We start from the raw sequence: 27,699 nt of genomic DNA on the forward strand, positions 1-27,699 counted from the left end.
CAGGTCAAGGGACCCTCAGGCGATAGCTGTGGACGCCCTAGTGACACCGTGGGTGTACCAGTCGGTATAGAGAGGAATAAGAACAATACTCATTGTTCCGGATTGGCCAAGAAGGACTTGGTACCCGGAACTGCAAGAAATGATCACAGAGGACCCATGGCCTCTGCCTCTCAGACAGGACCTGTTGCAACAGGGGCCCTGTCTGTTCCAAGACTTACCGCGGCTGCGTTTGACGGCATGGCGGTTGAACGCAGGATCCTAGCGGAAAAAGGCATTCCGGATGAAGTTATTCCTACGCTGATAAAGGCTAGGAAGGACGTGACAGCAAAACACTATCACCGTATATGGCGAAAATATGTTGCCTGGTGAGAGGCCAGGAAGGCCCCTACAGAGGAAATCCAGCTGGGCCGGTTCCTGCACTTCCTACAATCTGGAGTGACTATGGGCCTGAAGTTGTGGTCCATAAAGGTCCAGATTTCGACACTATCCATTTTCTTTCAAAAGGAACTGGCTTCTCTTCCTGAAGTTCAGACGTTTGTTAAGGGAGTGCTGCATATTCAGCCCCCTTTTGTACCACCAGTGGCACCTTGGGATCTCAACGTGGTGTTGGGTTTCCTGAAATCCCACTGGTTTGAGCCACTTAAGACCGTGGAGCTAAAGTATCTCACGTGGAAGGTGGTCATGCTATTGGCCTTAGCTTCGGCTAGGCGTGTGTCAGAATTGGCGGCTTTGTCATGTAAAAGCCCCTATCTAGTTTTCCATATGGACAGGGCAGAATTACGGACTCGTCCGCAATTTCTGCCGAAGGTGGTGTCATCTTTTCATTTGAACCAACCTATTGTGGTGCCTGCGGCTACTCGTGACTTGGAGGATTCCAAGTTGCTTGATGTAGTCAGGGCTTTGAAGATCTATGTAGCCAGGACGGCTGGAGTCAGGAAGACTGACTCGCTGTTTATCCTGTATGCATCCAACAAGCTGGGTGCTCCTGCTTCAAAGCAAACTATTGCTCGCTGGATCTGTAGCACGATTCAGCAGGCTCATTCTGCGGCTGGATTGCCGCATCCAAAATCGGTGAAAGCCCATTCCACAAGGAAAGTGTGCTCTTCTTGGGCGGCTGCCCGAGGGGTCTCGGCATTACAGCTTTGCCGAGCAGCTACTTGGTCGGGTTCAAACACATTTGCTAAGTTTTACAAGTTTGATACCCTGGCTGAGGAGGACCTTGTGTTTGCCCATTCGGTGCTGCAGAGTCATCCGCACTCTCCCGCCCGTTTGGGAGCTTTGGTATAATCCCCATGGTCCTTACGGAGTCCCCAGCATCCACTAGGACGTTAGAGAAAATAAGATTTTACTCACCGGTAAATCTATTTCTCGTAGTCCGTAGTGGATGCTGGGCGCCCGTCCCAAGTGCGGACTTTTTGCAATACGTGTATATAGTTATTGCTTAATAAAGGGTTACGTTATGTTGGCATCCATTGTTGATGCTCTGTTGTTGTTCATACTGTTGACTGGGTAAGTTTATCACAAGTTATACGTTGTGATTGGTGTGGCTGGTATGAGTCTTGCCCTGGATTCCAAAATCCTTTCCTTGTAATGTCAGCTCTTCCGGGCACAGTTTCCTTAACTGAGGTCTGGAGGAGGGGCATAGAGGGAGGAGCCAGTGCACACCAGTAGTACTAAATCTTTCTTAGAGTGCCCAGTCTCCTGCGGAGCCCATCTATTCCCCATGGTCCTTACGGAGTCCCCAGCATCCACTACGGACTACGAGAAATAGATTTACCGGTGAGTAAAATCTTATTTTCCTCATAGTACCTCTTGATCTGTCACTCCTCATTGCCTCCTGCCTTCTGACCTCAATCACTTAGCCCCTCCTCTTTTCATGTTTTCACTTCTGCTTCCCTCCAGTCCTTTTTTGGTACCTGAATTCTAAGATATGTATTGTATCCCCCCACCATATTTTAACTACTGTACAGATGTGTCCACATACATTTAGCTTCAATACCCCTCACAGTGGGAGATTCCTGGTGTAAGTGAGCTGACAGGTCCAGTGCAACGGCTAGCATTTGGCTTTTTTTTTTTTTTTTGCTTAAAATGCATCTTAGATGCAAAACAATGTGACTAGAATGCACGGGGTGACTATGATGATTAATTTGATATGCACCTTGTATATCTGTATGCGACTGAGTCTGTATATGAAACACAAAGGAACTTGGAGGCCTGTCCTGGAAAGCAATGTGAAAAAACTACTTGAACAGCGCCTCAATCACAGTAAATTGATAATTAAAAATTAAAAACTCATGGGATACTGCGCTTGCCGACACACTATGTGGAGTGGTACACAGACAGAGAAAAAAAAGCAACAACGGCTGCGCTGTATACCAAGAGTTAATGAGTTCAAAACGAGAGCCAACGTGTAAATTAATAAAGAAATATTTAATAACAGTGTTTCACAATTGAAAACATTGAATAATAATAAAAGATATATAATATTTAAAACAGTAAGAGCACACCTATATCTGTCTCAGGTGATAGAGGGCTAAATAGCCATACGTTGGGTGATAAATGCATAAACGTCCGTTTTCCACAAATTGTGAATGGCTGGCGTAAGGACGATTCAAAGTAGCAGTGCAATTCCACAGAGTAAAAGATCAGAGTCACCGGGTTAGTGATAAAGTTACCTCTTAGGTGGGCTGGTTTATTAGCCGAGCGTCCTCTGCTAAAAGTCCTGCAGTGCCCACTACACTCTGCCGCAGAGATGAATTGAAGAGGTCACCGGATGGCTGTTGCTAGCAGCGGCGGTGAAATAGACGGTAGCCGGCTGCAGCAGAGAATGGTCAAAAGGTGTAGTAGCTTAGACCAGTTCGGGTTGCACAAAGTATTCACCTGGACCAGGTGTGCAAGAAGGCGGGGTCCTGACGCGTTTCGTCACTCTCACGTGACTTTATCGAAGGTATAATCCTGCCTCCAAGCTGACTAGTATTTAAAGCCAGAACAATTAATAACAAACAGATGCCTGTAATCAAGAGTTAGGCACAAATATATTCCACACACGTTGGCTCTCATATATGGAAAACAACCAGTTAATACAAATGGCAGATATCATTTATAACAATAAAAAAACTATCATGAGAAGTATTATACAGATGAAAATAAGCAATCATATAAAGTGTCTTGATGTTCATTTAAAGGAGCATATTGTAAAACGCTAGCATTTATTAGAGATGTGGACGATCTAGATGTGTGTAGATCTCACCCTGAGACTGTTATCAGATGTTTCCAATACGATCATTATTTCCACTCAGGATGGTGCTAAGTATGCATACCACTAGTTTTTAAATTCAAATAAGGGAAGTTAAGACAGTAGGCAATAAGTTATTATCAAACGCCATATAGAACTTGATAAAGGTTCTTAACTTAAGCCAAGTTAGTAGTAATATTAATAACACTATAAACATAAAAATAACAAACAATCGCCAGTATTTACTGGTATGGAATCGAACCTATGTCCGTACGGAATCACAGTTCTATGCTTTAACCCGATGCGCCACTGGCTCCTGCTAGTAGTGTGGCGGACATAATGGAGCATAGGAACACATAGTGGTTTAAGTCCGCACATGCCGCCTTCGGTATCCCTTATTTTAATACAGTGGTGTTTATATAGAGAGTGGCAAAAAGGTTGTTTAGTACAATGTGAGGACTGATCTCCGTACAAACTCATAAAGAATGAATATATAAAAAATATATATAAAAAACAAAATCCAGTCTCGTATTCTAGCAGACAGCATAGCCCCGGGGTTCCGCATACATGATGAAAATATAGTGTCACTATTACAAATTCTTTGAACTAGTCGGATATAGATAGGACCTCCTAGCCCAGAGAAAAAGTGTGTTAGTGGACCCAATGCGGAGTTCTAACATTAACATATAGACCTCTCTAGGGATGTAGCCCGTTACTAATAAATTGATATTCGAATCACAGAGAGAAGAAGATGCCTAAGAAACAATATTACAGAAGTGGAAACCAATGAGTAAGCCACCAATATAGAAAAATTGCTGCTTACTATTAATTATCAGAGATCAAATTCAATGCAGTCATTAAGACCTTCTGGGGTAAGAGTTCCTAATTTGTGAATCCAGTAATTTTCTCTAAGACAATTTTCTATATCTCCCCCACATACTGTGGTCATGATAGTTTCAATACCAATTAGCTGGATATCATCTGGATTTTTATGATGTTGATCTGAAAAGTGTCTAGAGACACTGTGGAACATAAAACCTTTTTGAATATTGCGTCTATGTTCATATATCATATGCCGAATCGTTACGATGCTCTCAGATTCGAATCCCCAAAAAGAGCAAGAGAAGAAAATCTAGAGGATGTAGAGGAGGCTGCAGGTTACAAAGAAAAAAGCGAGATCGGAGACCATAAGCCAAACTAACATTTACAATTTATCCTCCGCACCTATCAGTGAATCTGAAACACGACTTTTAGCAAAAAAGGATTGAAATTTGCCCCCTCGAAACCTCCTGCTTTCTTCAATTTGTTTGTAGAACTTAACACTTTTATTCGAACGTTAGCATGTAAAAGATATTTTGTCACTAAGAAACTCACTCAACGTAAACTTGATGGTTTCCCTATTGTATTAGATGACCAGGACAGGACTAGTTTAGATATGCCTGAGTCCCTTCTTTTAGAAAATAATCATATGGACTCTACTATCCCGTTATTCAGTCCAGATCGCCTTAATGAACGTACACGCAAATTCAGGAACAAATCCCAATTTTTTCCCTTACACTATAGGAGTCCCCCCATTGACATTTTTTATAAAAAAACATTAGATGATTTTAATGCCCTCTGTCAGAAGGAATATAAGAGATTCAAATATAGACATAATCTCTCTGTTCAAGAGAGACTGGCTTTCCAGAGATTGGCGAATGACCCCTCCCTTGTCATCAAACCGGCTGACAAGGGGGGGGGGGGGGCATTGTAATTCAGAACACAGATGAGTGACGAAACGCGTCAGGACCCCGCCTTCTTGCACACCTGGTCCAGGTGAATACTTTGTGCAACCCGAACTGGTCTAAGCTACTACACCTTTTGACCATTCTCTGCTGCAGCCGGCTACCGTCTATTTTACCGCCGCGGCTAGCAACAGCCATCCGGTGACCTCTTCAATTCATCTCTGCGGCAGAGTGTAGTGGGCACTGCAGGACTTTTAGCCGAGGACGCTCGGCTAATAAACCAGCCCACCTAAGAGGTAACTTTATCACTAACCCGGTGACTCTGATCTTTTACTCCGTGGAATTGCACTGCTACTTTGAATCGTCCTTACGCCAGCCATTCACAATTTGTGGAAAACGGACGTTTATGCATTTATCACCCAACGTATGGCTATTTAGCCCTCTATCACCTGAGACAGATATAGGTGTGCTCTTACTGTTTTAAATATTATATATCTTTTATTATTATTCAATGTTTTTAATTGTGAAACACTGTTATTAAATATTTCTTTATTTACACGTTGGCTCTCGTTTTGAACTCATTGCTTGGTATACAGCGCAGCCGTTGTTGCTTTTTTTCTCTGGAAAGCAATGTGAAAGGACATATTCTGTCTGAGCTCCTACTGATGTTCCTCTGTTAATACTGATTTATCACCCCTAGTTACTCCTATCTGACCCTTTACAAGTTCCACAACTGACCTACACCGGGGAGTAAGGTTCGCTGAGCCAGGGGGGCCTCCTTCACCTCTGCCGGTTGCGGCCTGCTCACCCCTCTGAAGTTGGAACCTCTACAGCCAGGAACGCACATCTGGTCCACGTGGAGATCTGCCCACGATTGCTGTACCGCAGCACCCTGTGTGGTTGCTTCTGTGCTGAGGACCCAGGCACCTGTTATTCACTATGGGCCCCGCCGCCTTCTCCTTCTCTGTTGCCTGTCTGCCCGGTGCTGGAACTGATGGCCGCTTGCTCTACCTAGCTTCCCGGCTCTCTGTTGCTATCCTTCTCCAGCTCGGGAGTGAGCTCCTGTGGCGCTGCGGTTACTGGCTTTCCCTGGCCCAACGTTCTGCAGCTTTCTCCAGGTGGGACGACCGGGCGGCCTCCTCTGCCTCCCTCACTGGTGGAGTCTCTGAGCAGTGACTGAGCTCTCCTTCCACCACACCTGCAGCCCTTCTGTCCCTCACCTATACCTCCCTAGCGAAAGGTGTATGCCCCCTTTCACTTACCTCCGATACCCTGTGGGTCTCTGTCCCTGTAGCCTCAGGGGTACACTACATTGTGACTACATAATAAGGTTTTCTATTAAACCTTGCCACAGGACACCAGGCTTCCATTCCTGTGGGTTTGGCTCCCCCGTGTGGCAGCCTTTTGTAATTTCACAAGCTGCAATATTGAATTACTTTGCCTAAAATTGGCCTGATCATTTGACGCAACACCCTATGACTCTCCTTGGTTTTTTAATTCTCTCCCTCATTTAATTTAATTTCATATACTCTATATTTTATCTTACACCGTCTAACTGTATGTCCACCGGTGACTCCTTTCGTGACGGTTTGAACATGTCTCAGAGAAATAAGAAAGCCCTACAGGCTTCTGCGAATTTCATGGAGGGCAAGAATAAAGGCTCTCAAGGCCCGATGATACACCCAGAGTCCCCCCCCCCCTCCCTTCAGAATCATTTATCGCTCCTTAAATCCAAGCAGTGATGACATGACTGCTTGCGGGGTGCAAATTCTGTTAAAGTGATGACAGAATTCAAGGCCAAGATTGCATCTCTCGGCACCAGGACGGATGCTCTAGAGTCTAAAACTGACTACTTGTGTTGCTCGCATTATCATCTTGACAAGGAACTTCTTAAGGCTTCACACTGTACTAGAGTCTCTAAAGGAACGGCAAGAAGACTCTGAAAATCGCTCTCTTAATCTTCGATTTCGTAATGTGGCCAAATTGGACCAGAGTTCATCATTGCCTTCCTTCTTGAAAGATCTCTTCCAGCACTTAGTGCCTGAGCTCACGTACGAGGACTGTTTACTTGACAGAGCGTACAGGGCTCTTTGGTCTAAGGCGCCTTCATCCCAGTCTCCTAGGGATGTGATAGTCCCCATTCACTTTTACCGCTCAAAGGAAAGAATCCTGTCAACAACTCTGGACTCTCCTGTAGAGTCCTTTCTAAATATGCAGTTGCAAATCTTTCAAGACCTGGCTACGTCGACAATCCAAAAACGCAGAGACCTTCAACCAGTTACAAAAATCCTCCATCGGCATCAAATCCATTACAGATGGGGATTTCCTTTTATGCTTCAAACCTTCGTCGACAACACTGCCTACACCGTGAAGACCTTATCTAAGGGACAGAGCCTATACTCAGTCTCCTTCCAGAGTCATCCACCGCCTCTACTAATTCAACCTCCTCTCCGAAACCTCAACTTTCCCGTCCACCCTCTTCTTCGGACTGGACATGGGTGCCTCTTCATCAGGATAGGGACTTTGAACCCACCTGACTAACTGTACACCTCTTTTAATCCCCATTCTCCATTTGTGGTCACTTTAGCCAGCCCGTGGCTGGTATTAGTGATGAATGACCCGAGTTGTCATCCTCTTACTTTCAAAATTGTTGCAATTTCTTTATAGTTTTGCTATTTTTTCCCCCCTGATGTTATGTTTCTCTGAAAGACATTATACACATTGTTCAGTTTACGAGCATCTGATTGTTTAATTGTATTTACTAGTGATGTTTTTATTGACCTCCGTTCTTATTGATGGATGTATATAACTGTTGCCTCTCTCCCCCTCATCCTTCCCCTTTATACTTCCTCCCTTTCTTCTCCTCCCCTTTCCGCCTCCCCTTTCCTTTCCCCTTCCCATTTCCAGCAGTTAAACACAGGTTGCTCTCACTCACAAAGGGACTTAATTTAGATGTTTCCGCTCAGGCCGTACTAGTAAGGTTCAGGCTGACTTGACCAAGGGCCTAATTCAGATCTGATTGCTGCTGTGTGTTTTCACACAGCGGGCAATCAGATCCGAACTGCACATGCGTATGAGCCGCAATGCGCCAACGCGTCTGATAGCTACAACGGTCAGCGACGGGATGGTGCCAAAGATCCGTTTTCACTGACAATGTCGACAGCCGGAATCCCGGCTGACAGGGGCTAGTCCCACTCGTAGGTGTCCACGACACCCATAGATTGGGAATAGAACCTGTGGCCAGCCGCCTAGCCTTCAAGGGGCTTTGTTGCGCTCACCCCCCTGCCGGCATTCTGGCGGTCGGGATCCGAGCCGCCGGCATACCATACCCAACCCATTTTTCACACAATTATTGATCCCCTTGTAGACAGTACTAATCCCCCAGTGCATACTTCAGGGCCTCTACCTCTAGGGCTTCCCTCACCTTAGTTGCTTCCCTTAAGCAGCATAATCTTCGTGACTCCTGGAGCATTAGGCACTCTTATGCTAGGGACTACACCCATTTTTCCATCCCACACCAGCATTACTCGCGAATCGATATGATCCATGTCTCCTCATCTGTCACCTCTTGGGTTACGGTATTACCCACTTTACCTGGACTATACACTCAGCAGTTTACATTCTGATGGTTCCCCTTGCGGCCCACGTAAATGGTGCCTTGATGAGTCCATGTTACTTCACCCCTCTCTATTAACGGCTTTAAACCATTACTTCACTTAGAACATTTCCCTCGAAGCTTCCCTTAGTACTGTGTGAGAGGCCCATATGGCCACCCTGAGAGGACTATTCAGAGCGAAGACATCCACAATTTGTAAGAAAGTGTCAGGCTCCGGAGCCTTACCTCCGGCGGGTGCTCCCGCGGGTTACCGTCCTGCTGGGTGGCGCGGCAGGGAGCTGCTGGCGGCAGGTCCTCCTGGACGGATGTGCGGCTGCCAATAGCCGAGGGCTGAGGGTCTGGAGAGCCGGGCGCTGTGGCGGGGATCGCTGCAGTAAGGACCTCTAGTGGTGACACAGTATAGTGTGTCAGAGACAGAAGCTGGCTAAAGCTGTATGCTAACAGCTAAGTATGTCTCCTGTGCTGGGGGCAGCCATGTTGGAGACCAGAGTATTACCAATGAAGTTCCCAATCTGTGTCCAGCCAATCCTGCGTGTTCTCCCCTTACAAAAGGGGGCTGGCTCAGAGGGAGAGTGCCAGTGCTTCAAGTTACCTCCTTGTGAAAGGTTCTCCAGCTCTGTGCTCCCAGGTTACTTCTGGTTTCCTGGTCCTGGTTGCTCTCATCTATCGGTTACCTTAACGCTGCCGCAGTCCTGCTGTCTAAGTCCGTTGCCATTCGTGGAAGCGCTCACGGGGTCCCAGGTCGTAGAGGAGCTCCAGGTGCTAACTTCGGTTCCCGCAGACGTCTTCATTTCTTCAAAGTCCAAGTTCTTCAGCCTCCTCTTTCAATCACAAACCACAGTCTTCATTTCTTCAAATTCCAAGTACTTCAGCCTCGTCTTTTAATCATAAAACACAGTATTCAGTTCCTCTTTACCGGAGTTCTTCTACTTCACTCTTGAAGTCATTTAACCATAGACTCTAATTCTTCCAGTTTCTTCTATTTCTCCAATATTCGCGTACAGCCTGATTATTCATTAAAACTACAGTCCTCCTTTTCTTTACTTCCTCCGGCCAACGTTAACACTTAGTTTGGCTTCGACCCCATGAGGAGGAATTACATTCAGCCACCTCGTTTACTCTCCTCACAGGTAGCTGTCCCTTCAGCCGAAACACGGTTGTCGGAACCCCAACTTACGCCGAGCGTGACAGAAAGCAGCTTAAAAGATTTGCTCCTTTAGAATTGGAAATTGCGGCCATGATCACCCAACATCAACAGTCTCCCTGGGACAACTGAATATGCTCTTATGCCACCGTGCCATCCTCATTTTACAGAAATTGCACCAACGATTTTACAACAAAGTGGACAAAATTGACTCTCTATTGGCTAACAAATTCCGATTGAAGCAAGCTGCTGGCATGATAGACAAACTATATCGCAAATTAGGGTTGATCTCCTACGACCCCAAGGTGATGGTTGAGTTCAGGGACTTTTACAATTCGTTATATAATATGGAAGATACATTTCAGATTCCCTTTACTGCACCCGAAGATGTACGTTCTTCTTTATCGTCTGTCTACTTGCCATGTGTCGCGGACACTCAGCTAGCTGGCTTAATTAAAGACATTTCTGAGGAGGAGACTATCGTGGCCATTAAATTAATGTAGTCCACGGCTGCACCAGGCCCCGATAGGTTCACGGCACACTATTACAAACTATTTGCAAAGGAACTGGCTCTGCATCTCACTTCTTTATTTAATAGTATCTTAGGGGGTGAGTCTTTTACTCCTGCCACTACGCAAGCCAATATTGTTGTGATTCCCAAGCCAGACAGAGACCCAACTCCGTATTGCAATTACCGGCTGATCTTGCTGTTAATTGTGGATCTGAAAATTTATGCTAAAATTCTGGTCTCTTGGTTTGGCCTCTCTTCTTCCCAGTCTAATCCATCCTGACCAGGTCGGATCAAACCTCCGATAACACCAGGAGGGCTGTTGACTTTATCCATTCCATTCATCGACAGAAATTTCCCTCGCTTATCTTGGCACTGGATGCGGAGAAAGCATTTGATTGCATTTTCTGGACATTCGCTTTCGAAGTACTCTGCAAGATGGGTTTTTCTGGTAAATGTTTCGACTGTGTTGCGGCACTGTTTAGCTCCCAAACAGCGAGGATCTCTGTCAAGAATGTCAGCTCATCTGGCTTTGGAATCACCAACAGCACATGGCAAGGTTGCCCGCTCTCGTCCCTGATATTCGCCTTGGTTATGGAGCCCCTAGCAGCTAAAATACGAGGCAATGCGGGTATCTCTGGAGTGAAGGTAGTATCCCCTGAACACAAAATATCGCTCTACGCTGATGATGTTCTCATCTCTCTTATCAACCCAGAGGATGCGCTCCAGCCTCTCCTCTCTGAAATTGACCTTCACTCGCAACATTTGGGATATAAAATCAATCCCAGTAAAATGGATGTGCTGGATTTTTATGTAACCTCCTCTTCTAAGCTACTACTGAAAACCCTGTTTCCATTTACATGGCATAAACAAAAAATTTAATACTTAGATATTTTCCTCACTCACCGTCACCACCAGCTTTTCCAAGCTAACTTTCCCCATATTCTAGATCAAATCTGACCTTCAAATGTGGTTCAGTCACTTTATCCCCTGGATAGGCCGAATAACCTCTTTAAAGATGAACATACTCCCTCGGATTCTATATCTTTTCCAAACTTTCCCAATATATTCCCCTGTACATTTTAAAATTTCCAAACCGTACGTTTTATCTGGGCTAAAAAACACCTTGGGGTCAAACTGACTCTATTACAGCGTCCCTCTCAGGAAGGAGGCCTAGGCATTCCTAACTATAAGAGTTATTATTTTGCAGCTCAACTTGCTTCCTGCATACAGTGGTGCAGTCAAAGGGCAAAGAAGGTCTGGCTTGCTATTTAGGCTGATGAGCTGGGCTTATCCACAGTTTCCTCTCTCCTTTGGTTGCCGTGAACTTTTCATCCTCGTAACATTGGCCCATCCAATAGTGGCCCCTTAATTTTTTATTTTTATCTGGGACTATACCAACTGGAAGTTCCAGCTAGCCCCCGGCCCATCCCCTCTTATTCAGCTATTTCATAACCCTGCTTTCCCTCTGGGTATGTGCAGGTCATCCTTTCATTTGTGGAAAGAGGGGAATTTTCTTTATCTCCATGACATCGCTACTAACGCCTTCTTCCCATCGTTCTCTGAGATCCAAATTCATTTGTCACTCCAATCTGCTGACTTTTTTCGCTATTTACAAATCAGGCTTTTTCACGCTACGGTTCATCCTACTCTAGTCAACAGACCTCTTACAATTTTTGATACAATCTGTAAGAGACTCTCCTCATCTAAAGGTCTCATTTTTTATCTTTATGCTCTTCTTATAATAGATCCGTCCCAAACGAGAGAGTCCCATGAGACAGCTTGGGAAGCAAACCTTGTAGTTACTCTAGATGATGAAGAATGGTCAGAAATATGGAAAACTGTGCTTCCAGCTATTTATGTGTTAGAATAAGAGAGAACATATATAAATTACTATACCAAATTGATGCGCCATATTGTTTCTGCAACGAACTACCAAATTGCAGCCGACTGGAAATCGGCCACTCCACCAATGCTGTAGTCGGTTATTTCTCGCATCTGGTATACATATAAGATGGAGTACATGACTAGTATAATTAAAAATTCAGCTACATCATGTGATAAAATATGGTCGCCCTGGTTAGCTTCTCAAAGTGCCCCATCCCTGTTCTTTTGGTAACTATGTACTACTCTCTTAGCCTTTATATAATCTTCCACTGGGTGCCTCACCCCATCGGTTCTTCTCTCACATCTGTCTGTCTTCTTTACTCTCACACTCTTATTTCTTCCCTCTTCTATTTCTCTACTTTCCTTGCGGTTAGCCACACCACTCTATGTGAGGATGCCATCCTCACTACTCAATATTTAAAAAATTGGTTCACTTAAGGATTAAACTGTGTATAGACCTTTTTTATGTATCTCATGTCTATAATATGTTGGTACTCTTTGTATTTCTTAGCCGATTTATTATGATGTGATCTGTTTAATAAAAACTTTAAAAAAAAAAGAAGTCACACAAAGAAACTTGATATGAAAAAGCCATTGGCATTGCATTGTAGCACTTCGCATACAGATTGGGAGACACACAGATGTACAAGTGTTGCAGATCAAATTAGTCAGCAGAGTCTTCTCGTGTGTCCTAATTGCATTGCATTGCGTTGCCACTTAGACATACTGTATATTCTTACATACTCTACCAACATCAAGTGAGAATACCAGAACTATAACAAAGCCATACAACTCTTTGGTAATTTTATATCTGTAAACTGAATGACAAAAGGGGAGATTTATTTGTGCAACTAAGACAGGCGACACAAAAAATAGAATGTATAGCATAAATGACAACAAAGACTTGAGGTGTGTACACACGGTGAGTACTATATAATCAAAATCTTATGGAAAGTTAGTGCATATCTCAAGGTGTTAGGCAGCTTGAGATACAGATTCGATCCCGATGCGCACTCCCGTTTGGGTCGGTATCGTAAGGCTAGATAGACTGTGCAGGCAAGTCAGTCTTGACTATCTAGTGTACTATCTAGTACAAAGTATTGTCAAAATTGCCACTTAGTCAAAATCGTACATAGACAAATCTCAAGCACAGATAGTCAAAATCTGTACAATCTGGGTTCTGGGGGAGTTCAAGGGAAATCGCATAGTCAAAATCGGACATAGCAAGGATCTCACCGTGTGTATGCACCTTTACACATTCTGGACCACTTGTCCTGTGCTTTCCCTCAGTCTGGTCCAGCTCGAGTGTAAAGGCTTATGTTTATCCCATGTAGTCTGCCCACATTTTGCTCCAAAGTCCTTGTATTGAGATGAGAGCAGTTTAAGCACTATTGCAGAATATTGGTGGTAATTCCAAGTTGATCGCAGCAGGAATTTTGATAGCAATTGGGCAAAACCATGTGCACTGCAGCGGAGGCAGATATAACATGTGCAGAAAGAGTTAGATTTGGGTGGGTTATTTTGTTTCTGTGCAGGGTAAATACTGGCTGCTTTATTTTTACACTGCAAATTAGATTGCAGATTGAACACACCCCACCCAAATCTAACTCTCTCTGCACATGCTATATCTGCCTCCCCTGCAGTGCACATGGTTTTGCCCAATTGCTAACAAAAATCCTGCTGTGATCAACTTGGAATTACCCCCATTGGGTGGTAAATTGAGATACTATCCTTGTGTTGAGATAATGACCATAACCTTGACGGGTTTCTGAGGATTAATAATCCACTTTCATCAGAAGGTAAATGTGATCCAAAATGGTGTTGTACTTTATAGAAACCGTGGGGCTAGATTCACTAAATCTTCTAAAAATTAGAAGTGGTGGTGTTGCCCATAGCAACAGATTTTTAGCTATCATTTTTATTTTGCATTCTTGAAAATGGTGGATAGAATCTGGTTGCTATGCCAAGCGTTAGAAAAGCTTTTATTCAATCTACTCCATGGATCTAATCATCCAATAAATCCCATGGGATTGCAGTAACGTCTCAATCAGTGTTGCCTTTATGAATAGCATAAAATAAAACCTACAAAGCATATAATGATATGCGCTGAACGTGATTGGTTTTTCTGATAACTTAAATTTGACAAGCATCAGAATTATTTGTTTTAAATTAAACTGGATCTATATTTTCTGCATCTAAAAAGTTTGAGTGTGACATCCTTGCAGTGCCGTGCCTAGACATTTTAGCGCTGTGTGCAAGAAACAGCATCAGCTCCCTCCACCACATATAAAAACATCCAATGCGCGCCGCAGGCGCGTGCAAAAGAATGTAGGGGCGTGACTTCACGTGGAAGGGGCGTGGTCACTTAGCTCCCTTTTAGACAGTATGGCATGCAGAGTCCCCCTTTTACACAGTATGGATGGCAGTGTCTCCCTTTTACACAGTACGGCTGGCAGTGTCTCCCTTTTACACAGTACGGCAGGCAGAGTCCCCCTTTTACACAGAACGGCAGGTAGAGTCCCCCTTTTTTACACATTATGACAGCAGAGTCCCCCTTTTTTACACATTACGGCAGCAGAGTCCCCCTTTTTTACACATTACGGCAGCAGAGTCCCCCTTTTTACACATTACGGTAGCAGAGTCCCCCTTTTTACACATTACAGCAGGCAGAGTCCCCCTTTTTACACATTAGGCAGGCAGAGTCCCCCTTTTTTACACATTAGGCAGGCAGAGTCCCTGTTTTTATATATTAGGCAAGGTCCCTGTTTTTACACATTACAGCAGCAGCGTCCCCGGTTTTACACATTATGGCAGCAGCGTCCCCGGTTTTACACATTAGGCAGGCAGAGTCCCCGTTTTTACATATTAGGCAGGGTCCCCGTTTTTACATATTAGGCAGGGTCCCCGTTTGTACACATTACGGCAGCAGAGTCCCCATTTTTACACGTCAGGTAGGGTACCCGTTTTTACACATTAGGCAGGGTCCGCGTTTTTACACATTACGGCAGCAGAGTCCCCATTTTTACACGTCCGGTAAGGTCCCCGTTTTTACACATTAGGCAGGGTCCGCGTTTTTACACATTAGGCAGGCAGAGTCCCTGTTTTTACACATTATGGCAGCAGAGTCCCCGTTTTTACACATTAGGCAGGGTCCCCGTTTTTACACATTATGGCAGCAGAGTCCGCGTTTTTACACATTATGCAGCAGAGTCCCCGTTTTTACACATTAGGCAGGGTCCCCGTTTTTACACATTAGGCAGGGTCCCCGTTTTTACACATTATGGCAGCAGAGTCCACGTTTTTATACATTATGGCAGCAGAGTCCACACATTAGGCGGGGGGGGGGGGAGAGAGAGAGTGTGTGTGTGTGTCACCTGAGGCGGCAGCTGAAGGCAGGTGGTGGCGGCGATCCGGCATCCAGGGCTTCACACACACACTCATGTCCGGGAGCTGCCGCCTGAGGTAGCTCTCCCACTTCCGGGAGCTCCCACTCCCTTGCAGAGGCTGCCGCGGCTCTCAGTGATGGATAACGGGACGGGACGGGGGGGTGCTGCCACATAGCGCCTGTGGCACCGCTCCCCGTCCCGGCAGCGGCAGGATTTCAGTACTCACTGGACATGATGGCCGTACGGAGAGGTGTGCTGCCAGGAGGTGCGCCCTCAGTGCATTTGCGTTGCGGGCAAGGCACCATCGGCACACACCTAGTTACGGCCCTGCATCCTTGGTTAGCAATAAGTATAGGCTGAAGCTCAATAAAATATGACTCGCTATATAGAACCAGGCCACAATGTTGTATACAGTTGTTCTTTTTTGATCCTCACTCTACATATCAACAGCCATATAAAATAAAAACTGTAATATTAAGTTTAGAATTCTATTATATTATTAATGTATTTAATGAGCTCTATGATATTTTTTTTAATTAACAGTCAGATGTTTATCATATCAGTGTGCTCTTTTTAGGAATCCGTTCCTTATGACTAAGAAGTGATCCATAAATGAATATAAGATTGAGGAGAAGATGTACTAAGCAGTGGAAAGAGTGGAGAAGTTGTCCATGGCAACTAATCAGCTGCTCTGTGTAATTTTATAATATACAAATTAAATGTTACTTCAATGCTGATTGGTTTCCATGGGCAACTTCTCCACTGGCTCACATCTCCACACTTTTCACTAGTACATCTCCCCCTAATAGCCATATGCATTGTATAACATTCTAGAGTTTGAGGCACCATGCCTCTGAAGGAATGTCAATTTATGATGAAACGTGTCAGTAGCAATTTGGACACCAAATTATTTATTCTGTTACCAAGGCTAACAAGGTTTCAAAGAGCAGTGTGATTTTCTGTACAGCTGGCGATCCTGTTTATCATGTACTGGCTGTCTTACGCTAAAGAAATGGAACTAAGATTGCTCAAAAGGAAGTAATTTAATTTTCTTTGTTTGATACACATAGGGGCAGATGTATTAACCTGGAGGAGGCATAAGGAAGTGATAAACCAGTGATAAATGCAAGGTGATACAAGCACCAGCCAATCAGCTACTAACTGTTATTTTACATATTGGAGCTGATTGGCTGGTGCATTTATCACTGGTTTATCACTTCCTTATGCCTTCTCCAGGTTAATACATCTGCCCCACAGTTACTAATATGCAACCAATGTGTGACCCTTAAATCCTAAATATTTAATTGCTCTGATTCTGACTTCCTCCACTTAATTATATGAATCCCATATTTATACAGCTCCGCATTCTTTCATGCAAAGTTAGCCTACTTTAGCCTTGTCACCTCTTTGCCTAATCAACTACCTCCTCTGCCAAATACTCGACTCACAACTACCCATCACATCAACACCAAAGTGCTACACTGTCTGGTCAGGAAATCTCCTGCCAGTACTTGCCACTTTTTTGCATCCTGCTCTTCCCCCTCATGTGCCCTGTGTCCCCATATCTGGGGATGACAACTGCACTCTTTTGTAATTTCTCTTCTGCTCACTCCCTTGGTGCCTTTCACCTTCTCTGATACCTTTCCCCGGGTGGCACTCATCCCGAATTTCGACCATCAGTATGCCGACAACTTTTCTCCCTCTTGGGTTGTCCACAACACCGCTAGAGGGAGAATAAATAGAGCGCCACCGTGCCCGCAAGGGTCTCTTTTGCGCTCACCCCGCTGCCGGCATTCCGACAGCTGGCAATTCCTAGTACACCCCTTTCCCCAACCCGTGCCTATACTTAGCCCAATTCACCTTGCCTCTTGTCACTATCATCTGGTCACTCCCAGTTTCTCTCTCTCTCTCTTTGCCTCCAAACTAGTTGAGCAGATATTTATTTTTATTATAAGCTTGCAATCTTCCAAACCATTTCATTACTGTTTTGGTTTCTGACCACTTCACATCACCGAAACTGTCCTCTCGCTAAAGTTACCTTTAATCTTTTCTGTTAGCGTTGCTGTGCATTTTCTTCTGGACATCTGTGTCACATTTGACATCATTGCCCACCCACTCCTCTTACACGTCCTTCACTCCATTGCCCTTTGTTTCTCTGTTCTACTGTTTCAGTTCACTTCTTCTAATGGTCTTTTCCTCTTGTCTACACCATGCGGTCCTACAAGGTTCAATTTACACCTCCACTCTTTCTAAACCTAATCAACTCCTTTACTACAATGGTGCTGGTGGCAACCACCAAAACTGTTGTGTTTTGCATGCAGTAGCTAAGCTTATAATTGTAAAGAGACAAGGAAGACCTCGCTGAGCCTGTTGTGGTTTAAGGGCCTGAATCAGATATTTTCTCTGACGTCCTAGTGGATGCTGGGGACTCCGAAAGGACCATGGGGAATAGCGGCTCCGCAGGAGACTGGGCACAAAAGTAAAAGCTTTAAGACTACCTGGTGTGCACTGGCTCCTCCCCCTATGACCCTCCTCCAAGCCTCAGTTAGATTTTTGTGCCCGAACGAGAAGGGTGCAGTCTAGGTGGCTCTCCTGAGCTGCTTAGAAAAAAGTTTAGTTTTAGGTTTTTTATTTTCAGTGAGACCTGCTGGCAACAGGCTCACTGCATCGAGGGACTAAGGGGAGAAGAAGCGAACTCACCTGCGTGCAGAGTGGATTGGGCTTCTTAGGCTACTGGACATTAGCTCCAGAGGGACGATCACAGGCCCAGCCATGGATGGGTCCCAGAGCCGCGCCGCCGTCCCCCTTACAGAGCCAGAAGAGCAGAAGAGGTCCGGAAAAATCGGCGGCAGAAGACGTCCTGTCTTCAATTAGGTAGCGCACAGCACCGCAGCTGTGCGCCATTGCTCTCAGCACACTTCACACTCCGGTCACTGAGGGTGCAGGGCGCTGGGTGGGGGCGCCCTGAGACGCAATATAAACACCTTAGGGGGCAAAAAAATGCATCACATATAGCTCCTGGGCTATATGGATGCATTTAACTCATGCCTGTTTTTCCATAAAAAAGCGGGAGAACGGCCGCCGAGAAGGGGCGGAGCCTATCTCCTCAGCACACTGGCGCCATTTTTCCTCACAGCTCCGTTGGAGGGAAGCTCCCTGACTCTCCCCTGCAGTCCTGCACTACAGAAACAGGGTAAAACAAGAGAGGGGGGGCACTAATTTGGCAGATAAATCTATACAGCAGCTATATAAGGGAAAAACACTTATATAAGGTTATCCCTGTATATATATATATAGCGCTCTGGTGTGTGCTGGCAAACTCTCCCTCTGTCTCCCCAAAGGGCTAGTGGGGTCCTGTCCTCTATCAGAGCATTCCCTGTGTGTGTGCTGTGTGTCGGTACGTTGTGTCGACATGTATGAGGAGGAAAATGGTATGGAGGCGGAGCAATTGCCTGTATTAGTGATGTCACCCCCTAGGGAGTCGACACCTGACTGGATGGTCTTATGGAAGGAATTACGTGATAGTGTCAGCACTTTACAAAAGACTGTTGACGACATGAGACAGCCGGCAAATCAGTTAATACCTGTGCAGGCGTCTCAAACACCGTCAGGGGCTCTAAAGCGCCCGTTACCTCAGGTGGTCGACACAGACACGGACACTGACTCCAGTGTCGACGGTGAGGAAACAAACGTATTTTCCAGTAGGGCCACACGTTACATGATCACGGCAATGAAGGAGGTCTTGAACATTTCTGATACTACAAGTACCACAAAAAAGGGTATTATGTGGGGTGTGAAAAAACTACCCGTAGTTTTTCCTGAATCAGATGAATTAAATGAGGTGTGTGATGAAGCGTGGGTTTCCCCCGATAAAAAACTGCTAATTTCTAAAAAATTATTGGCATTATACCCTTTCCCGCCAGAGGTTAGGGCGTGTTGGGAAACACCCCCTAGGGTAGATAAGGCGCTCACACGCTTATCAAAACAAGTGGCGTTACCGTCTCCTGATACGGCCGCCCTCAAGGAACCAGCTGATAGGAAGCTGGAAAATATCCTAAAAAGTATATACACACATACTGGTATTATACTGCGACCAGCAATCGCCTCAGCCTGGATGTGCAGTGCTGGGGTGGCTTGGTCAGATTCCCTGACTGAAAATATTGATACCCTGGACAGGGACAATATATTATTGACTATAGAGCATTTAAAGGATGCATTTCTATATATGAGAGATGCACAGAGGGATATTTGCACTCTGGCATCAAGAGTAAGTGCGCTGTCCATTTCTGCCAGAAGAGGGTTATGGACGCGACAGTGGTCAGGTGATGCGGATTCCAAACGGCATATGGAAGTATTGCCGTATAAAGGGGAGGAGTTATTTGGGGTCGGTCTAACGGACATGGTGGCCACGGCAACGGCTGGGAAATCCACCTCTCAGCAGAAAAAGACACCGTCTTTTCAGGCTCAGTCCTTTCGTCCCCATAAGGGCAAGCGGGCAAAAGGCCACTCGTATCTGCCCCGGGGCAGAGGAAGGGGAAAAAGACTGCAGCAGACAGCCTCTTCCCAGGAACAGAAGCCCTCCCCCGCTTCTGCCAAGTCCTCAGCATGACGCTGGGGCCTTACAAACGGACTCAGGCACGGTGGGGGCCCGTCTCAAGAATTTCAGCGCGCAGTGGGCTCACTCGCAAGTGGACCCCTGGATCCTGCAGGTAGTATCTCAGGGGTACAAATTGGAATTCGAGACGTCTCCCCCTCGCCGGTTCCTGAAGTCTGCCTTACCAACGTCTCCCCCCGACAGGGAGGCGGTATTGGAAGCCATTCACAAGCTGTATTCCCAGCAGGTGATAATTTCTCCCTAAGGTGGTTTCAGCATTTCACTTAAACCAGCCTATTGTGGTGCCTGCGGCTACTAGGGACTTGGAGGATTCCAAGTTGCTGGACGTAGTCAGGGCCCTGAAAATATATGTTTCCAGGACGGCTGGAGTCAGAAAATCTGACTCGCTGTTTATCCTGTATGCACCCAACAAGCTGGGTGCTCCTGCTTCTAAGCAGACTATTGCTCGTTGGATTTGTAGTACAATTCAGCTTGCACATTCTGTGGCAGGCCTGCCACAGCCAAAATCTGTAAAAGCCCATTCCACACGGAAAGTGGGCTCATCTTGGGCGGCTGCCCGAGGGGTCTCGGCTTTACAACTTTGCCGAGCAGCTACTTGGTCAGGGGCTAAATTCTACAAATTTGATACCCTGGCTGAGGAGGACCTGGAGTTCTCTCATTCGGTGCTGCAGAGTCATCCGCACTCTCCCGCCCGTTTGGGAGCTTTGGTATAATTCCCATGGTCCTTTCGGAGTCCCCAGCATCCACTAGGACGTCAGAGAAAATAAGAATTTACTTACCGATAATTCTATTTCTCATAGTCCGTAGTGGATGCTGGGCGCCCATCCCAAGTGCGGATTGTCTGCAATACTTGTACATAGTTATTGTTACAAAAAAATCGGGTTATTATTGTTGTGAGCCATCTTTTCAGAGGCTCCTCTGTTATCATGCGGTTAACTGGGTTCAGATCACAAGTTGTACGGTGTGGCTGGTATGAGTCTTACCCGGGATTCAAAATCCTTCCTTATTGTGTACGCTCGTCCGGGCACAGTATCCTAACTGAGGCTTGGAGGAGGGTCATAGGGGGAGGAGCCAGTGCACACCAGGTAGTCTTAAAGCTTTTACTTTTGTGCCCAGTCTCCTGCGGAGCCGCTATTCCCCATGGTCCTTTCGGAGTCCCCAGCATCCACTACGGACTATGAGAAATAGAATTATCGGTAAGTAAATTCTTATTTTTTGAAACCTTAGATGTTTATTGATCTGCTCATGCGCAGGAACCACATTACTCATGTGCATATGTGGCCCGCACTAAGATTGGCATATTGCTGGCGTTTTGGGGCAGCAATGGAGAACATTTCAGTGGCTACATTCTTGGATACAGCTTCACTGGAACCATCAGTGTGAATTTGCAGGACGTCCGGAGTAACCTGAGAATTACGCAGATGTCTGATGTTCATGCAGTTGTGCCGATGCTTTGCCTTTTGGATGTAGCAGTGGATCAAAGATGCCAGCAGTGGATGTCTTTTTACTTTAGATGCCTCCTGTGGATTTTGCATATTTTCGTGCAGCTGCTGCATACACTCTGAAACAGACCCTAAGACATATATAGGAGCTGACACGAAGGGATATATTCAATACCTGTCGGATCCTTTCCAGTGGGAAGGATCGGACAGGTCAGTATTCAGTGAGCGGCCAAATCCACCTGTCGGATTTGGCCGCTCCCGACAGCTGCTCCTCACCCGCCAACGCTCCGTCCCCACTCGTCTCCTCACCGGCATCCCCGCTGCTTGGCTCACATGGTCCCTCCTAACTGTCCCCGCTTCCCCGTCCATCTCCCGGGTTCAGACAATGTCAATCCGACTTTAAAAAAAGTCGCATTGACATTGTCGGAACCGGGGCCAAAACCTGTCGGATTTGGCCGCGGAACACGTGGATCTGTGGCTAATCTGACAATCCATGTATTTTCCGACAAGTCGGAAATCCCTGACTTGTAGGAAAAAACTATTGAATAGGTCGGAACCCCTTCCGACCTAAACCTGTCGGAAACTGCCGTCTTTCCGACAAAACTGCAACTTCCGACACTTATTGAATACACCCTTAAATTGGAGATCTGTTGGTTGTAGTAAACTTTAAATTAAGCCATCCAAATATTGTACATTTTATATGTATTTCCTTTAGACTGTTGCTATAAAGAGATTTAATTGAAAATGCTTTCTCGCACACATTGGAAGATGCATCCAGCTCTGCACCTGTAACATATGTGTCAAGTTTATATCAGGCATACATACAGTGACATATGCATACATAGGGGTATATTCAGTTAAGGTCGAAAGCTGCCGTCTGTCGAAAAGACGGCAGTTTTCGACTTTTTCAGGTCGGAATGGGTCCCGACCACGGACGTGCGGTGAGCTAAATGGCTCAGGAGGCACTGGCTAGCAGCAGAGCCAGATTTACACACAGTATATGAGCCAAAGGGTACATCTGGGCATTATACACAGGTGCAGCAGTATAAACTGCTGGAAATTTGGTTAATTTTGATCAGAGATGTACGGAAAAGATACACAGGTGAGGCACTGCCTCAGACTTTTTACTCCAGAGTTTTGGCTATAAAAATTATTAGAATAATACAACGAAGATATTTATGACATATTCTTTGTATTTTTCATATACTTTATACCAGGGCTGGCCAAACCGGTCCTCGAGATCTACCAACAGTTCATGTTTTCCAGGCCTCCTGGAGATCTGTAGAATTGTCAGTTAGGAATGAATGCAGCACATCTTAATTAGTAATGATTACACCTGTGCACCAGCTAGGTGGTCTGGGAAATGTGTACTGTTGGTAGATCTCGAGGACTGGTTTGGCCAGCCCTGCTTTATACAGTCAAAACTTTGGCGCAAACGTTAGTATGACAGGAAAGGCTCTGCCTCACCCCACCACACGTCAGTGGTTCCGACCTATTCAGTCCCCAGCATTTTTATTCGACAAGTCGAGGAATTCATCTTGTCGAATAGTACGTGAATTGGCGGTATAGCTGCCGATTCACGTGCTTCTGAGGGAAACGGGGCCAAATTCGACAGATTTTGGCCCCGTTTCTGACCATCTCAGTTCGACTTAAAAAAAAAGTCAAACTGAGATGATTGACCTGAAAGGAGGAGAGGGGGGAGAGCCGCGCTACAGCATAGCGCTGCAGGAGGATGTGTCATAGTGAGGTCCCGCTTGCTGGTGCCGGGTGGACGCTGCCGTGAGGTCTGGCGGCTGTGCCACATCCTCCTGCAGCGCTGCTGTCCCCCGTCTGCCCGCGGCTCTTCCCCCCTCTCCGTTCCCTCATCTCAATTCGACTTTTTTAAAGTTGAATTGAGATGGGCATTGAATAGCCCTTGTCGGATCCATTCCGACAAATGCATGTCGGAATGGATCCGACCCTAAGTGAATATACACCATAATTGAGCAAGATTTTTTTAAAGGTTTTTTTTGCAGTGTGAATTGTATATGCTATTAGGCTTGATTTAATATTCTGTTGAAAACACACGCAAAATCTTCTATGCAGGCCTGACCAACCTGATTTTTAAAATGCCGTTTTTCCCAAATCTGCCGCCACATCACCGATCATTGAACGGCAGAACAGGGAATCGGGCCACAATTGTATGGCTCACATAACTCCACATCAGACCCATTGTTGGCAACTTGGGAAATATACAAACAATTCTGAATCCGTTAATTATCAATCTAGAATGTGAGTAGATTAAGTCATGAACTAAAGTCCAATGAAGCCTTCACAAAAGGAGGGCAATCACCGATTTGCAGTTAGTTTATCTAATCCCTCATCACTGCTAAATATGTGTCAAAATTTGTAAAGAAACAATCACACCAGGAAGCTGTCTTCAGTGGTAACCTGCATCATGGTTCAGACAAAATCCGTTATCACCACCTTTGGTATAGTAGATATTAAGTGACGGATCTGTAAGGTCCAAACGTAAAAATGCAAAATATCACAACATGAATTTAAATTAGGTATTAATATTGAAAAATGTACAATAAAATTAAAGTTTGAATTTTAATGAAGTAATCCCACAAGCTCATCAGGTCACCCAGATATACACAGGATCGTAATGAGTTGTGTGATGGCTCTGTATGAGGATATTGTCCTTTTTCTAGCTGATTCATGTGAATAACTGAATAGTCTGGCTCAGGTAGAGGATGGGTGTGGATATTGCTCCGGTTTTAGGATTCAGTGTTTTTGTGTGGGAATTGAAATTTGCCCCCAAGATATGTGTATTTGCATTATTATTAAAGACGCATGTGGATTAAGTAGCCTGGCAAATTATAATAAACATGAAAGGTGAGAATAGACGAGTGTGGAATGGGCAAGCTTCCAGAAATGGGTGGTATTGGGTTATGATACCGCTGCGCATAAGAGATTTGCTCACACCAGTAGAAACTGGCTTGAGAGGTATGAGCTTATCAGTGGGGCTAATTTACCATATCTGATGCGGCTTGAAGAGCAGTCACTTTCTCTGATGCCCTTCAGGTACCAGTGTGTCAACTAGTGTCCTGGGACTCCCACAAGGCAATTTATTTGCAGGATTCATTTAAATCAAGGGGTGCCAGAAGTTTTAGGTTATGTTTTATTTTTAAACTATATTTTTATTATACATACTTTCAAAAAAAATATATTATAAATTTTTTTAAATGCACTGTGCTGATAATAGTAAGATGTTAGACTTGCTGACAGTATTTAAAATATGCCCTGTGGGATTAGTGGAAGGGTGACTGTGGTCACCTATATGCAATGACTTTCCCAGTTATTACGTTATCCACCAGGTGACCATTTATGAAAAAGCGCACCAGACATGCAGGTAAAGAAAGAATCTGTATCCCAAGTCCTTCTACCATTTACACATTGAAGGTCGTACAAAATGCTGGTCTGCTAGAGCAGAGGTTTATGTATCCTACATAAACAGCTACGCATTCTGACCTCTTTATATTCTCTCTCTCTCTCTCTGTACCAGCCCAAACTGGGTATGTTCCACCTTTACAGCAAGTGTTTCAAGCCCCACGCCGCCCTGGCATTGGCACAGTTGGGAAACCAATAAAACTTCTTGCCAATTACTTTGAAGTGGACATTCCTAAGATCGATGTCTACCACTATGAGGTGGACATAAAGCCAGACAAATGCCCCAGGCGTGTTAACAGGTGAGTGACGGAGACTTCCCAGTGTACTGTAGGCCTTACAGGTGTAGGTTTCAGAATCTCTGCTTTCACAGTGTGTAAGCAGTAAATCAGGATGTCGTTAGAGTGCCATAACGGTGTATATAACTAATGAGCCTGCAGTGATTGTGACACAGGTACATAGTATTGAAAGTTACATTAAAGATGGGGTGGAGTCACTAATTAATTACCATGTATATGTGGCAGATAAAAAGTAAGAATGTGTGGAGTGGTATGGTGAACTATGGATGTATTGCTTACTGCTATGTACTACAATGCTGCAGGTGGATAAGTTTTTAGGAAAGGAGGGGGGGGGGGGGGGGTTTGGACTGCACACCCTATTACTACAGATATTAAGAGGTGCTCTCATGCTGAGGCTTCTAATACTATGCTGGAGGAAGAGAGATGCAGATGCACACTCCTAGCACTAAGAACACTGATAGTAAGAATAATTTAACTAAACCCCCACAATTAATATGGAGTATAATTGAAGTTCTTAGCACACATTTGCGCAAGTATGCGTGCCCATGTACCGCAACCAGGTGATTTCATCACATAGGTACCTAACATTCCTAATACTATCACATTCTATAAATTTATACAGGACTAACCTCTAAATAGTGCCATTTCAATGTGTGATTTGTAATGCAGGAACCTTGCTAACCAAAACACCTGAGGGTAAATGGGAGGGATGCTAATATCAGATGAAGGAACCCTTGCCTTCCAGTGTACAATATATACACAAATATAGAGGGAAAAGGGGGAGGGGCGTGGACTGCACATCCTATTAATAAAGAGGTACAGGAATAGCTTGGGGTCACTTTTGTGTGTTTTTTATTTAGATTAGATATATTGGATAATATGGTCAGCCTAATTATTATTTGTATTATGATAATTTTTTACTTTCTGTTATGGCATTTTTTTTTCTGTCTGTTCGTTGTCTGTGATCATGCAGCATGACTTTCTGTGTCCTCTTTGCAACAACTGTGTGCTTTTCTATCCTTTCTGCCACTGATATGACTTCTGATATCTCATCTTTCAGGGAAGTTGTAGAGTACATGGTTCAACACTTCAAGCCACAGATCTTTGGAGACAGAAAACCAGTGTATGATGGAAAGAAGAACATTTATACAGTAACAACATTGCCTATTGGTCATGAAAGGGTAAAAGATCTCACTCAGCACAGGGAAGGGTTGGGGTCATACTAGTGAATATGTGAATATACTGACCTATGTATAGCAGTGCTTTCTGCTAGACTGAATGTCCTTTACATTTCTCAGGTTGATTTTGAAGTGACAATCCCTGGTGAGGGAAAGGACAGAATTTTTAAAGTGTCCATTAAATGGATGGCAATGGTGAGCTGGAGAATGCTACATGAAGCCTTGGGGAGTGGTCGAATTCAACTTCCTCTGGAGTCTGTGCAGGCTTTGGATGTAGCAATGAGACACCTTGCCTCGATGAGGTGGGAAGCTTGAACTTGTATACTTCTGACTGTTACTAAATGCAAAGAATAAAATGCATGTGTGTGCTACTAGTGCAACTGTCCAATTGTTGCCTCTGCAGGTATACCCCAGTGGGCCGGTCCTTCTTCTCACCTCCTGAAGGGTACTATCACCCACTTGGAGGGGGCAGGGAGGTCTGGTTTGGGTTCCATCAATCTGTGCGTCCAGCCATGTGGAACATGATGCTTAACATTGATGGTGAGTTTTTCAATACATACATTATACAACTGCACATCGATACATACATCACACAGGTGCAGTGATTCAATTACCCCTTGATACATAGATGCTTAACTGGAGGTAGGCCACCTTAAGTTGTATTTCCTGACTCATAGTTTACTTACTAAGACCGCATGATCCCTCAGTCCCACTTTTTTGAGTATTACTTCACATTATTTATTTTATCACTAACATACTGTGTTGTGCTTTACAATTGGGAATAGAGTACTAAAACAAGGCTGAGTATTAAGAGATAGAGAAACAAGAGTATCCTGCTTGTAAGCTTACAATTCATAATGAAAAATGTATTTAACATTATAATATTTACTTATATACTGTACTGTAAGTACAGTATATAAGTAAACACTGTATTCCATTGGGCTAACCTTTTGATATGTGAAATTAAGTGCTACATATAGAAAGGACTTAGTGGGCTGAATGATCTGTTGTTGCCTTTTGTCAAAAATCGAATAGCCTAGAAATATCACACAAAAAAGTTACTCGTATTTTGTAATGTACCATATAAGTCTTTATGGGTTATCCTTTATAAACCTTGTATCCATTGGTAAGACAAAATAAAGAATATTTGGGTTGATTACAAGGAATGGGCAAACTTGTTCTGGATAATATAAACACTTGTTGGATTTGATTGGCATAATTATAAGTGCATATGTA

The 27,699-nt window shown here is 44.7% G+C and overlaps 1 protein-coding gene across 2 annotated transcripts in view; it reads left to right on the forward strand.

The window, feature by feature from the left end:
- Positions 1-27,699, forward strand: part of LOC135036631 (protein argonaute-1) — a 319,574-nt gene that overhangs the window by 176,807 nt on the left and 115,068 nt on the right. Inside the window, exons 2-5 of one of the 2 annotated variants that reach the window (XM_063954467.1) lie at positions 25,105-25,288; positions 26,346-26,466; positions 26,584-26,765; positions 26,867-27,003. In XM_063954467.1, the coding sequence (XP_063810537.1) occupies positions 25,105-25,288; positions 26,346-26,466; positions 26,584-26,765; positions 26,867-27,003 (624 nt within the window). The remainder of the gene's footprint in view (positions 1-25,104; positions 25,289-26,345; positions 26,467-26,583; positions 26,766-26,866; positions 27,004-27,699) is intronic. The other variant, XM_063954468.1, reaches the window with a different exon arrangement.

This window comes from Pseudophryne corroboree, chromosome 2, assembly GCF_028390025.1.
Source record: "Pseudophryne corroboree isolate aPseCor3 chromosome 2, aPseCor3.hap2, whole genome shotgun sequence".
NCBI classification, from domain to species: Eukaryota; Metazoa; Chordata; class Amphibia; order Anura; family Myobatrachidae; genus Pseudophryne; species Pseudophryne corroboree.